General features: G+C 41.7%; 1 protein-coding gene across 2 annotated transcripts in view; it reads left to right on the top strand.

Annotated features, from left to right (window-relative positions):
* The window catches only part of PRIM2 (DNA primase subunit 2), a 110,478-nt gene that overhangs the window by 92,425 nt on the left and 2,626 nt on the right, over positions 1 to 15,427 (top strand). For both annotated transcript variants that reach the window (XM_066604150.1, XM_066604143.1), the window contains exon 13: positions 10,302 to 10,370. In XM_066604150.1, the coding sequence (XP_066460247.1) occupies positions 10,302 to 10,370 (69 nt within the window). The remainder of the gene's footprint in view (positions 1 to 10,301; positions 10,371 to 15,427) is intronic.

Below are 15,427 nucleotides of genomic sequence, written 5' to 3' on the forward strand. Positions count from 1 at the left end.
AATCATACACATACTCGCTTGACCATACCTTTCTATTGAAGGGTTTCTTTTTAACCCTTTCCAATCCACTGTCTGACGTCTAAAGACATTCTGATTGAAGCCTATACAGCTCAGATATCGGAAGACATCCGGCAGGGTATTCTTACTGTTGAATACTGGCCGCTCTGTTGTCAGGAGCCTTTCCGGCATGTCACATACCGTAGTACTGGCTCTAGCCAGCAGATGGTGCCATTGTACAATGGCAGAAAGAGAAAGCCCCCTAGGAAACCCTGAATCCAAAATTGGATTGCAAAGGGTTAAGATGTTAACACACTTTTTATTTGTTTGCTTTTTTTTTCTCCTATTTTGAAGATGTTTTTGGTGCTTTTATTGTATTCATTACGTTTGCTACATGCATTTTCTAATGTCTTTCAAGTCCTTTAGACAAGCGTATAAGAGAAAAGAAATATTAGAAACAAATTGGCATACCATGTTGCCATTGACCCACCCAAAAAAGCACCAAAAAAAACACAAACTAGAAAAATGTGTGTTGCACATGTGGGTCTCGGACAGACAATCAGTTAAGCTAATGCAGTGACCATTGCATATTGACCATTAAAAAGATGCTGTTAAAATCCCATACTTCCACTGCCATAATGTACACAACCCAGAGGTCCTTTGCAGCTCAGTGAGTATATCAGCAGCTGAATCTCTGGGGGTGAGGTGCACAGGTGCCTGGGAAGCACATTGCTTCAATGGGAGCTGTGCATGCAATACCACGCCAAGCCACTGCACAATTTACGGAGCTATCTGCTTCCTGCTCCACACAGGGTGGCAGCTGGCCCAGCGAGCAGCTGATCGGCTGGGTCATGGATGGTAGATTCCTGCCAATCAGTGATTGATGACCTATGTTGTGGACAGATCACCAGTTTTTAAAACCTGGAGATTCCCTTTAAATGCAGGTAACAGTAACGTTTCCTACTGCTGGTGACTGCTGCAGCCATTCAGTAGCCATGTATTGTACTCCTAACATCATGGCTCCTGAGAGGTGATGCAAGTAGAACTACACATGACTGCTGTGCCCTCTGATTGGCTGCAGACATCACATGGTGCCCACTTGTAAACAATGACCTGGGAGTGAGCAAGCGCTGGATTTCCAGGAGGCATAAGAGATGATTGTTTTTATTTATTTTCTTTTTTTATAAAAATGCCAGGTGATTCCGTTTTTTCTTTTAAAAAGTTGGATAATCTTTTTCGTAAAAGAAAGCAGTCACCAGGTTAATGCTGAACAACCTATGAGCAGCCTGAACCTGGGACAGGTACGTTCCAGTGTATGTTTTATTCTGGATCAATACAATGCTTTGAAATAAACATACATTGAGGTTTAACTCGGAAGGGTCCTCGGAGTCACAGGGGTGGACCGAATCCGCCTCTCCTGCAATATTTGTACATGGATACTTTGCACCCATCTACTGAACTCTTATTACTTTAAGGGAATATGGCACCATGTTTTTGCTGTCCTCTTTGAGGACAGTAAGAGATTTGGACAGTCACGTTGACTACAGCAATACGTCTGCTGTATGTATCTGTGCAGCAGTTTGGGAGAAACTTGCATTTTATTAGCAGCAGTCCTACAGGAAGTGGATCTGGAGCTGCAGCTAGCCTGATGCACCCTGCCCTCCAGCCACTGATTGACAGCTGTCTTCCTGTCACTGCGAGATGGCTGCTAATCTTTGACTGGAGGCTAGGTGAGACTAGCATGCAGCTCATCAATAGACCTCCATGTGACTGCTACTATAATGCGTGTATATATTTTCATTTATTTATTTGTGTGTGTGTGTATATGTATATGTGTATGTGTATATATATATATATATATATATATATATATATATATATATATATATAGTGGTCTAAAATATGAATGTAAAATATATATATATATATAAAACATTGCTATTCTAATGCACATTTTTAAATTACGTATCTGAAATAATATACGCATTCTTTTCGTAAGACACACTACAATAAAATGCAAGTTCCTCCCAAACTTCTGCATAGATACATACAGCAGACATATTACTGTAATTAGTGTGTCTGACACTATCTTATGTTGCTCTCATAGAGGACTGCAAAAACATGTAAGCCATAGACCATAATGGACAGCACTCCATATACATTATCTGTTTTCCCCTGCTTTACCCCTGTCTGTAGCTGTTGCCAGACCGCTTTGGCAGCTAAAGAGAGGTCTATATGCCTCGTAAAGCACTAATTTCCTTAAGGCGCTATTGCACAAGTCCTAATGCTCACATTTTCTTCATAATTGCCGGTCTGAACTTGGAAGTGCAGCCCAACAATTAGTGCTAAATGAGTGTGCTTACAGCAGCCACTGCTGCACATCTAATAGCGCCCTGGAGGATTTTTACACTTGACCTTACATTATGTACCTGTGTAGGCTCTAACGATGTGCGCCTTACATTCAGCTTCTCTTTTTGCCCTGCATTGATCCTACAGAGAAAGTTCTGTGCAGCTATGAATTGCTACATGGCTCTGTCCATGGAAGAAAGCTGATTGTGATGTACATACTGTATTCAGCTTCCCCTGCTATCCCGCATTGATTACATGGATTAGTGCTACGTATCAAAAAAGAGGACTATGTGCTATGAACAGTTGTACAGTTACTTTAGCAATCTGGGAGTTCTCTGCCATGTTAAAGGCGTTGTACCAGAATTAACTCTTATCACCAATCCATAGGATAGGTGAAAAAAGCCTGATTGGTTGTCAGGTTGAAACCTCCACCGATCCCGAGAACGGGGGTCCTGTGTGCCATTGTTCTCGTCACTTCGACTTGCTGCACCCACTGGTAGTGACGTCAAATTGAATGAAGCGACAATCGCACGCATATGCATGGCACCTCTTCATTTATTGCAATTGGGCTGACGGATAAAGCCCATGTTCAAGCGCTCAGCTATCTCCGGTAGTACCATTGAAAATGAATGGAGCAGCCCCGTGATTGCATGAGTGCCGATCCACTCAATCTCCTTCTTAATGCAGCAGTGATCCCACGGTGAAGGGGACATGGTGAGCCCCCTTCTCTGGATTAATGGGGGTGTCAGCAGTAAGACCCCCACTAACAAAACTTTTATCACCTATCCTATGGAACCTTTTTAATTAAATATTGCTCTGCTTTGCATAAGGAGCAATGCGTTATCAAAATCCAATATGAATGAACACATGTGTAAGTCTCCTCCGCTTTCTGTGCAGCAGCAATAGTGTGTACATATCCTGATGTTCTTCTAATGCTTGTAGCACCAGCCATTACTGCGTCTTCATGGGCTTCTTTCATCTCTTTCAGCTGCATGTAAAGACGTCAGTATCATTACCATAATGTAGTCATTTGTCTGTTGCAGTAGTTCAAGTTCATACCAGTTGAAAAATCATTAGCAAATTGCCTGGTCTTTTGGTTACTGGGCATACACGTGTTTAGAACCACCAGGAGGTTGTCTCTCTTCTGAATGACGATGATAGAATAGCATCAAGTGAAGGAAACACAATCTTTACATCTGACTACAGTTTTGTGCAGTGTGCCGGAGGGTAGACCATCTGGGCCTGGCGTATGTGTTTGTCCATGATCTGGAATCAGCCTGGCAGTCATAAAGCGGATTCTTGCTTTTCAAATCTATTGTCATTGTTTTATATTATCACTAGCTAGAGAATCTACATTATACCAATGTCAGCCATGTTTTCCTGACTGATAAAAAATGTTATACAATCCAGAAAATGTTAGTCTATGCCCTTTTAGCTAAAGTTTCAAGCAGTGACAAATCATAATAACCCCTTACGGACGGCCCTGATTGCCTTTTTACGTCCTAGCTAAGTGGGCTTTAATCCTCAGAGACATAAAGACATGCTTCCCCTGAGGATTAAAGCCCCAAGGGCTGAGGACGTTACAGCTCCATGCTGTCGGCACCCGGAGGTAGCCTGGAAGCAGGAGATCTCACCAGGGACCACGGTGACCAGGCTGGTGATCACCGCTATTGAATGGTTAACACAGATGACGGAAAAGTAAAAAAAAGTTAAATAATGTTAAAGTTTCATCTTCCCTCCTGGATTGGATCCAGGAGGGGAGGTGAAAATACTCACCCCCATCCTCCACAATGTCCCGCGGTGATATGGTACTTCCAGGACCCTACATCATCTACTGCGCATGCACGCCAGTCATAAATTTTAAAAAAATCTGCTGTTATGACACACTTGTAGCTGAAAGGGGAAGCCTCAGGTATATGAAATGTCTCCTGAAGTACATCTAAGATGGGATACAGTGCTGTCTGTTTTGCCAGTGTAGTTTTGGAATGATTCACCATAAGGCGTAACTGGGCTCCATCAAAGTCTGTAGGGCTAGTAGTATGAGCCACTTGCATAATCTCTTCTTTAATACTATAATAACGCTCTCGGCATATGATATCATGGGGTCTGTTTACATCAGGGGTCCTCGGTCTCAATGCCCTATGAGCTCTATTGATATTGAGATCGGCATTAGCAGGTGGCCGAAGAAGAAAGTTGAAAATGCCATGTAGTGTGGGGATAAGTTCCATAGTTATTGTGGTCTCAGGAAGGCCACGAATACTGATGTTGTTGCGCCGCTTGCGGTTTTCTAAGTTCTCAGTCATACCAAATAGCACATTCATTTGTCAGGTATTGCGGTATAAAATGGTGCTGCTTGTCATTGGACAATGGAAGATAAATCAGATTTTAAGCTAGAGACTCTGTCTGAAACCTGATTTGATAGTTGTAGTTAGTGTCTGGATTTCTGTTTTATACAAGAACCCCTTGCATTGGATATAGCCCTCCATGTCTGTATTTGTGGGGATAGTTCTTAATTTCCTCCGCCATAGAAGTGCCATTAACATTGTGCTGTGCACCTGGGACAGGAGAGACTGCTGAGCTTCCGAGAGGGAGATGCCCGTTCTCTACTACTCCAGCATCCCTGAGTGAAACATCAGCAGGGGCTGAAGGGGGGGAGGAAAAGCGGTAGTGGTGATCAGGGCCGCCATATCAGAGCCGCAGGAACCATCGGCGGCTGCATCAGTCAGTAGTGCTGAATGTTCTCTCAGGTGGATGTTGGCATACCTGGGTCAGTGCAGGAAGGTTTCTTAGTGTTCTTGCCCATGATTCAGGTAACAGGCTGCTGGTGTTACGGTCAGGACCTGCAGGAACAGCGGAACCATGTCTAAATGCATCTGCTCATTCCCCCATGACAGTATTTTAGATACATGTATATTAGAATATTATATGATTTCCTATTAAGTAACTAAATAAAAACTGTAAAAAGCGGTAGAAAGCGGCCAACCCCTTTAAGAAAAGGTGGTTTAATGTAATGTGAACATCCCTATTGCTCACACTAAAAAAATAACATGTTGGGCGGATCTTTAATCTGTTTGGCTGTAACATGAAAGGCAAATAGTTAGCATTTCTGGCCAAATCTTTTTGATATCCATTCAGTAACCGTAATTTATTTCTTTAACCTTCAATAAACGTAAGGCAGTATCTAATAATGTGGACAGCGGGGATTTGAGACGGACTCTATTGCCGTGCCTGACATGGGAAAGCATGGCTTTAGAAAGGAGGGGTAAGATGTCACCTTTCTTCAATTGTGTACTCTAGTAGAGGTTATCTCTTCATAGCAGCAATTTCCTGCATTTGATAAGCTGGCAAAGGACTTCTTTTGATTGTTGTATGGGGCTTAGCAAGGGATGTTGTCTATCCACTATAAAGGTCAACTAGCATTGCATTTTGTTGATAAGAATTGGAGAGCATTCAACCCTGAAGAGATTACATAAAGTCAAATTAAGAAGCAAATTGTATTTTTAACAGGCTGTCATCTTAACAGATGTCGGAAAGAGAACTTTCACACTGAGGTACTTGGTCGGGCTCCGTACGGTTAGCTGTAACATTGTTTCATCTGATTAGCTAGAAGTGTTGTGTTCCTCTATGTTAATAAATAAATCAGTCTTAAAGGCGTTTTCTGCGATTCAACTATTGATGACCTTTCCTCAGGATAGGTCATAAATAGTCGATTGGCAGGGGTCCTCCGCTTGGCATCAGCTGATTGCAAAGGCTGCGGCCTCTTCTCAAGCTTGTGATGTCACGTTCACCGGTCACGTGGCCTGAGATCAGCTTTGTCCTACTCAAGTGATTGGCATTGAGCTGCTATGCAGTGTACAGCGTTATGCCTAGTAGGGATTGGAGTGGAAAGTTCATTAATAGTTTAGTCTGAAAAAACCCTTTTAGGGTACATTCACATATAGTGGATTTTCAGCACCAGAAAATCCATGTTAAATTCTGCGTCAAATCCACTCCAATGCTGAGGATTTTGACTCGGGTAGGCAGCAGACTTCACCCCTTCAGTTGAATGTGTTAAATCTGTTGCACTTCGGCTTCAAAATCTGCACCGATTCCACTACATGTGACTGTACCTTAAAGGTGATGAAAGCACATCTCTACTTAAGGGGGAATCTGTCACCTCCTATAAACGCCATAAACTAAGTTCTGGTTCTTATAGGATAGGTCCAATAAGAGTCAGGGTGTAATTTTTATACTTACCAGGCTCCCCATTCCCATACTGTCACCCCTGGAAGTCAAGGCTCTGCCTATCAGTATTCTTCTCTTCATTCAGTCCTGGTGCAAACACTACCTTGGAAACAGTGGGGTGCATATAGGAGGTGACTGCTTCCCTTTAGGTTCGTTCTTTAGAACCACATTATTAATAGCATTATCTTTTTTAATGCCATCTGTTTTATTCTGTGTTTCAGTGAACATTAAAAATAGATTGGGCACAGTATTACTGCAATGCAGTTTGGCTTGAATAAAGGGGTTGTCCCGCGCCGAAATCAAAAATTTTTTTTTTCAACAGACCCCCACATTGTGCACAGTTAAAAAGAATCCATTTGTTATTTAAAAAAAAAAATTTGCTTACCTGCATCCCCGTCCTGCAGCTTTGAAGATTCTTCTTTTCTTCTTTCAAAGATGGCGCCGCTGGTCTTCTCCCACGGTGCACCGCGGGTCTTCTCCCATGGTGCACCGTGGATTTTCTTCTCCAGTCTTGCGTTCCACTGCTGATTACAGCCACTTCATTGGCTGATCGGCACCACGTGACGGAGGCGGAGCTACGATGACACTGAGAAGAGGGAGGAGCCAGGAAGCAGCTCGTGAGCCCGGAGGGAGACAGAAGAGGAATCCTTCAGTGCACAAGCGCGACTGTTCGTGCGACCAGAGAAGAGGCTTCATCGTCGCTATGGAGACGAGGACGCCAGCGTCGGAGGGGGTAAGTGTATAACTTCTGTATGGCCAATATTTAATGCACGATGTATATTACAAAGTGCATTAATATGGCCATACAGAAGTGCATAACCCCACTTGCTGTCGCGGGACAACCCCTTTAACCCTTTCAGGACACGCCCGCTTTTTGCACTCATTTTGGGGTTTTTCCTCCTAACTTTCCAGAAAAATCATAACTTTTTTATTTTTCCGTATACATAGCTACATATGGGCTTGTTTTTTTGTGCAGCCAGTTGCAATTTTCAATGGTGCCATTTAATAAACCACATCATTTACTGAAAAAGTTTTAAAAATTTGGAAAAAGTTGAAGAGTAAAATGGGAAAAAACTATTCTGCTATCTCTAGGGGGGTGGGTTCACATTGTGGCAAAATTTGACTTAACTTTATTCTGTGGGACACTACGAATACGATAATACCAAATTTATGTAGTTTTACTTTAGCTGTACTACTTTTAAAAAAAAGTATCTTTGGTAGGGAAAAATACAATTATTTTCTGCTATCATCTTCTGACAGTCATACGTTTTTTTTAAATTTTTGATAATAGCTGTGTTAGGGCTTATTTTTTGTGGAACTTCTTGTAGTTTCTATTGGTACCACTTTGTTTGACTTTTTGATAGCTTTTTATGAAGTTTTTTTTCTTGGAGACAGCGTGACCAAAATGCGCAATGCTGGTGTTCTTGTTCTTTTCCTCCTGACGTCATTTACTGTGCAGGATAAATTAATGTGTTACGATCGATGCTATTATGGATGTAGTAATACCAAATATGCTACTAGTTTTATTAACATGGGAAAAAGGGTTATTCCAATATTAATAGTTAAATAATTTTTTTTTAAACTTCCATTATTTTTTCCAGTAATTAAAAAACCTTTTTAGTTTTAAATTTATTTATTCCCCATAAGGGACTTGAACTTGCGGTCGTTTGATCGCTCATACAGTATTATATTATACCACAGTATTACATTATATGACATTTTGACAGGCAGTCTGTGAAGGCGACCTTATTCTTGGCAGCCGTAGGGGCCCTCAGAAGGCCCCTAGCAGCCGTGGCAACCAAACGGCACCAGAAAGTTGCATATCAGGGATATCATTTGGAACATTGTGGCATTTAGAGAGTTAACAGCAGTGATCAGTGTTAGCGGTGATCATGGCTATTGCAGGTGGGTGTCTACTATCATAGACTGCTGTGACCCACCTTTTATCCAGCGGGATCGGTTCGCGATTCCGCTCCATAGAGACCCCGCACACCCAGGACGTAAATGTTCACCCTGTGGTATTAAGAGGTTAAATGCAGCTGCTATGACATGAGTGCTACTCCTCTTCAGAATAGTCTGGATACAATTTGTTTTGAATCGATGTAGTTTTGTTGAATCGTGTTTGTCAGTAATCCAACCTCATATTCTCTTAAACTATAATTATTCCTCCATAGAATGCAAGTTTCAGAATTTAAATACTATGATATTCAGAAAAGTTACATTTGCTTTTCTACATAAACCTTAAAATTTGTATAACTAAAAATGCCTTTTGGCAAATCAGTACATAATTGAGCAATTTCTGTTAGATCAGCGTCTTGTCACCACTATCTTACCCCTAAAACTGACTTCATTGGCTGCCAGGAACTATAAAGCCAATCACTTCTAATGCCCTCTCTTTTCTTAATGCACCTCCGCAATCCCGCTCCATATGCAGATTACCTTGCCAAAAAGAGTCACAGCGATTAATCAGCTGCCAATCTAACCATGTCCCTCTTTCTCTTGATAGCTTGTTGCATACCCCATTGCACAGGAAATCCTGTCCTGGGGTTATGGTTAGCTTGGCAGTTGATGAATCAGTGTAAGGCCGCCTGCACTCTGGATTCAGCAGCAAAGCCAGCCCATGACATGAAAAAACGCACTTTCCTGCCCACGAGCAGAAATTGATTTCGATTTTCCGTTTGCGGGGGAGAAATCGCAGCATGCAGAATGTCCGCAGGAGCTGCGTCATTGCCATAGCGACGGCATGGCGTTCTCTCTACTGCGCATGTGCCGGCTGGTACATTCGCAGCAAAGGAGAAGACGCCGGAGCGGTAAGCTGGGGTCACCAGCTGGGCACTGGGTTGAACAACGCTGCAGGAATCCTGCATGGGGGGTCCGACCCACCCATGTGCAGGCGGCCTTACTTTTCAGCCAGATGACTCTTCTCTCCTCATTTGCATATAGCATTGGATAACTTTGGAAACAAATTGTGGAAGTACATTGGGAAAAGAGAGAATATTAGAAGTGATTGGTTTTTCATCTCCTGCTGGCCACTGAAGTGAGGTGGTGACAACAAGTTCTCTTTACGTGCTTACCTCAATTACTTTATGATGACCACCTTCCTGGTGTAAGGCCTCATGCACACAGGCACACACGGTTTCCACTGCTGTATCCCGCAGCAGAATTCACTCGTGACCACAAACATGGGCATTAAAGAAAGTTTCTTACCTCTCTGGATCCAGCGTAGGTCCCCTCCGTCACGGATGGATCTCCTTTCTTTAGCACGGTGGGTGCGTCCGGGCATGCCAGCTGACGCATCTTGCACATGCACAGTGTCTCTCCCCCCCCCCCCCCCCCCCCGCAGATACACGGCACGTCTGGTGGGACAACTGCAGGTGTGCCGCGGACCAGACGGCTTCCATTGACCTCAATGGAAGCCATCCCTGCGGGATCTGCAGGAAAATAAAGCATGCTGCTATTTCTACCCACGCATGCGATCCACAAGCCAGGAAAAAATCACATCTGCATGCTTTTAGCTACTCTACTAGTGCCCATTTCTCCCTATGGGTGACTTGATCTGCAAATCAAATCTGCCCATGTGCATGAGGCCTAACGCGGTGCTCCTATGTCCTTAGTAAATATGACTCTGCAACCAAGGACTTCCAAGCACATTCCTTTCACTTTGTATAATAATGTGATCTATTTGTTTCCCATTTCATGCTCTCAGTAACCCTTTAATGTCTCTGTTTCAGATATTGGACTTGGTAAAGGGTATGCATTTCCAGCTGGCATGCCAGAAGTATTTTGAGCTAACGCACAATGTAAGTCCCTTGTATGTGAACATTTGCTGCTGTTATAAGTGATGTGGGGGGAGAAAAATCTGCTGTTAATGACTGAACATTTTCTACAGGAGTTATTCTCCCTATGAAATAAAACTCTTGCAGCATTGTTTTCACGTTTCTCTTTGGGGCCAATCTCTTCCCCCAAATCATTTCTGTTATCCATGGAAATTGCACAAAAGCAGACATCCCAGCTTGACTTGTGTTGCCTTTTAGCCAACTGCTCAGCACTTTAGTAACTCTTCCTGTCATGATTGGCTGGAAAGCTACTCATAAGGACGGCTGTCTGCCTTGGACCCCTAATTGTGTAGACAGTAGTAAGATTTCCACTCTTTGTCATCATATACTCTTGAGGATTTGCTATTGCATTCTGGTTTTCATGGCGACTGTGCAGGCTGAAGTCTTCTACTTTTTCATATCGATTATTAATACTTTATTGTAATAGAAATGATTTATTAGGTTGGCAAATGACAAAACTGGAAGCTGGTAGTTTTCCGAACTGATACAGTTATGTAATTATTTGCTGTGCTCTCCCCAGAGAGTTCGGGAACTATTTTAGCATGTAGATTCTGAAGACTGGACAACTTCCTGAGGACCCTTTATTATTCATTGCTGGGCATGTAGATCCAGATTCAGTGATCTGTGCAACTTTTGTAAATCTATCAGAAGATCTCATGGGGAAAAAAAACTTAAAAGGAGAGAATGTTCTTTAAATGTTTACATTGACTGCATCAAAGGGACCAGGAGCAGCAATACGTTTTGTTAAACCACAAGGCACAAAAAATTTTGAATTGTAAGGAAAATTAAAGGCGGCGTCCCGCGCCGAAATGGTTTTTTTTTTTTTTTCAATAGCCCCCCCCCCGTTCGGCGCGAGACAAACCAGATGCAGGGGTTTAAAAAAAAAAAACCGGATAGTACTTACCCGAATCCCCGCGCTCCGGTGACTTCTTACTTACCTTGCGAAGATGGCCGCCGGGATCTTCACCCACGGTGGACCGCAGGTCTTCTCCCATGGTGCACCGTGGGCTCTGTGCGTTCCATTGCCGATTCCAGCCTCCTGATTGGCTGGAATCGGCACACGTGACGGGGCGGAGCTACGAGGAGCAGCTCTCCAGCACAAGCGGCCCCATTCAGAAGGGAGAAGACCGGACTGCGCAAGCGCGTCTAATCGGGAGATTAGACGCTGAAATTAGACGGCACCATGGAGACGGGGACGCTAGCAACGGAACAGGTAAGTGAATAACTTCTGTATGGCTCATAATTAATGCACGATGTATATTACAAAGTGCATTAATATGGCCATACAGAAGTGTATACCCCCACTTGCTTTCGCGGGACAACCCCTTTAATGACTCTAAGCTAGATCAGTCTGATTTTAATAATACATTGGAAATGGCCGTACACTTTAAAGGGAATGCACCTCCTGTGTGTTTTCACTAATTAAACCAGATAGTGAACACATTCCATTTTTCTAATCGGTTGTTTGATTGTAGACTTTTTTTAATTCTGCTTTCTCTACATGACTACTGGGGGGAGCGGCCATCTTGCTCTAGCTGCAGTTAACAGCATTTAGAAATATGCTTTATGGCAGAATTCATGAGCCCTTCGTACAACAACTGGCAGGGGACACCTTTACTTCTATGGGAGAGTGATGTAGACATGCTCTGTCATCTATGTAGAGGTCATTGCGCAGGGGGAAGGGGAAGTACACCATGACCATCACATGTTCTGGTCTTTGTATCCTGTGATATCTATATGTAGGTGTTACCTTTCATTGTAGTCCTGCCTGTGATGATAAGATGATGACTCCTGAAGAACTTTGTTTGCAGAACAGTGGTCCCTGTGAAAATTGTAGGATTCTAGGATTTTTATTTTTTTTTAATATAGGGTCCTCTGAGCTCTTGAAGCTTTCAAATATATATATTTTTTCTGCTTAGCTAATAAAGGTGTATAAGTGTATGTGTGCGTATATATATATCAGGTCATTTTCTGATGACACATTTCATTTAAGAGGTTGAATTATAGATTTTCTAGCATTGGTGTTATACACCTTGTGTCTGTATACATCTATCTATAGTTGTGTATAGCCAACATACAATATCTATACACCGTTAGCATCTTTATCTGTGGTATCATTATATAGAGTCTCTTGTATATTCTTTTTAGAGCAAATAATGCCCTCTAGAAGTGCGAACCTGTCAGCGTGTTAACTGATACCGGTAACCACAAAGCATTGCGGATTGTACCGTTCGTAATATGAACAGTTTCTTTATCAGCTGCCTGCTCTAAACCACTTAATTAGACCCAAAAGAAATTCCTAAGTGTTCCAGTAGTGCAGTAATTGCTCTAAAACCACATTAGCTTTAGCCTGAAATGTGAAACTTTTGTTTGTGTGAAGGTCATTGTGCACATACTGCAGAAAAAGGAGATAGCATCACTAACAAGTTGTAAGGAGGCCTGATATGACTGATACATGCTGCATCTTCTTATTGATCCGGAACGATGGTATACACATTAAAGAGACTCGGAAATACATTTTTGAATTTCTCTATAAGACTCTGTAACCTTTTATTTTGAAAAATCCAATAAAATTCTTGGAATTTAAAAAAAACAAAAAAACAACCATTTTTAATTTAGTGCTACAAGTTCGTTATAGCCCTGTATTTGTGTAGTTCCCCGATTCCTGATTTATTTAGATTATATGTGTGACCTATTACATTTTTCAACATTGTGCTTCAGTAAAGCTAGAGCATTATATGTGTTTGATTTGAATTTTAATACGAGATCAGATAGGATTCATTAAATAGAAAGCAAATGTGTGTGCTTGCAAAAGAGCAACATAGAAACAAAATACTGGAGGATCTGACAACACAGCTTGCATTAGATAGCTGTTGGCCAACAACTATACCGCCCAGTGCCACCCATACACTTGTACGCTCAGCAAAGCATGCATGTGTGCAATAGGGAGAGGGAAGTCAACTTCTTCTAGTTACCTCTAGTGACAGCTTATCTCTCCCAAGAGCACAATTTGAGCATGTCCTACCCTTTACCCTGACATCTGTTGTTGGAAAAAGTCAGGACACCACCATTTACATTAGATTTGCTGATCCCAGTGAAATGGTCCGTTCAGTTGACATTTATGTAATATATACGGCTACCTTAAAGTCCTGTTCACATCACTTTTTTTTCTGAGTACCTATTAACTTAAATAGATGACTCACTTCAAAGAAATTGGACCAGAATAGAAGATGCTGTGTTTTTTATTTTTTTATTTTTTTTAACATAGACCATTGGCCAAAATGAAATAGAAAAACAAAAACGCATGTTTGAATAGCCCCATTGACTGTGAAGGGTCAGTGTGCTGTCTGTGTGCAGTCAGTTGCAAACACGGACATGAAAATCACCCGTGTGAATAAGCCCTAAAGAAAAGACTGATTCCTCTCCTCTTTTAGTATCTAGTGGTTGTCTCTAAAAACTGCAACATGAACTGCAACGAAAACAATATGTATGATTCTAGCCTTAGGTTTGCTTGATATACAAAGCACAATTCTAAATATTCTATCTTGGACCTAACTCTTACCAATAGGGAGGAAATGGTTGAGGAATTAAGTGTGGCTCGCACCATAGGAGGCAGTGATCATGCCATCCTTGAATTTTGGATAGCAAGGGAAGAAAGACTATAGAGGACTAGGTAGGAAGCATCCAATGAATGGATGTTCTTAAAGACAAATGTCCAAAAAGTTTGGGAAATTTTGCAAAATGAAATTCTAAAAGCCCAATCGTTGACAATCCATAAAAGAAGGAAAATTGGGAAGCATTTAAAGAGACCAGGATGGATGAACACAACTTAGACACATGCTAAAAGGAATGAAATATGTTTGTCAAATGGAAAGAGGGGGGGGGGGGTATCTAAGGAAGAATATAATGCCGTCAGCAGCAACTGTAAGGCAAGTCAAAAGCAAAAAAAAAAGTCAAACATGCTATAAAATGTTTACAGGATGAAAATGGTGAATTGGTTAAAATGATATTGAGAAGGCCGAACATTTAAATTCCTATTTTGAATCTGCTTTCTCTCAGAAACTAAATACAACATCAACTGATCTTCCCTGTGCTATTTGGGGAATAAAAGAATGCAGGCTATCTGTAAGCAGAGAGATGGTGAGGAAACACTTAGCTAACATAAATGAACTCAAGTCTCAAGGTCTGATGAATTACATCCTAGGATACTGAAGGAAACAGCAAGAGGTAATTGCTGAACCACTTGCCATAATCTTTGAAAATTCCTGGAGAACAGTAGTAGTCCCAGAAGATTGGTGAACAGCAAATGTTCCTATCTCCAAAAATCGGAATAAGGTTGATCCAGGAAACTACAGGCCTGTAAGCCTAACTTCTATACCAGGAAAGATCTTTGAACAAATCATTAAACAGCATGCATGCAAGTACTTGGATGAAAAGGAAGTAATTAACCAGAGCCAGCAGGGGTTTGTAACAAACAAACCATGCTAGACTAATCTAATTTCCTTCTATGATAGAATCACAAACTGGGTTGTTCAGCGAAATGTGGTGCATACAGGGAAGCTTGACTTTAGTAAAGCATTTAACAAAGTATCTCATACCATCCTTATTGAAAAAATGATCAAATATGGGATCGACAAGGCAAACTTTAGGTGGATTCACAACTAGCTGAGTGATCGTACTCAAAGGTTGGTCATAAATAGCTGCACATCCATTTGGAAGAATTTTCAAGTGGGGTACCACAAGGCTCTGTCCTGGGCTCAGGATTGTTCAACACTTTTATAAATAACACTAAACTAGGAAGGATAGCTAAGACTAGAGAAGAGAGAGAGGATTCAATAAGATCTGAACAAGCTTGAACAGTGTTTGGTGACTAACAGAATGGTATTTAACAGGGAGAAATGCAAAGTCCTACAAAAATGAAAAAATAAACACAGATAGTGAGAAATTGGAATAAACAGCACATGTGAATAAGACTAATAGATCACAGACTTATGGATTTCGGAATGTGGACCCACTGGGCT

This window comes from Eleutherodactylus coqui, chromosome 1, assembly GCF_035609145.1.
Source record: "Eleutherodactylus coqui strain aEleCoq1 chromosome 1, aEleCoq1.hap1, whole genome shotgun sequence".
Lineage (NCBI taxonomy): Eukaryota > Metazoa > Chordata > Amphibia > Anura > Eleutherodactylidae > Eleutherodactylus > Eleutherodactylus coqui.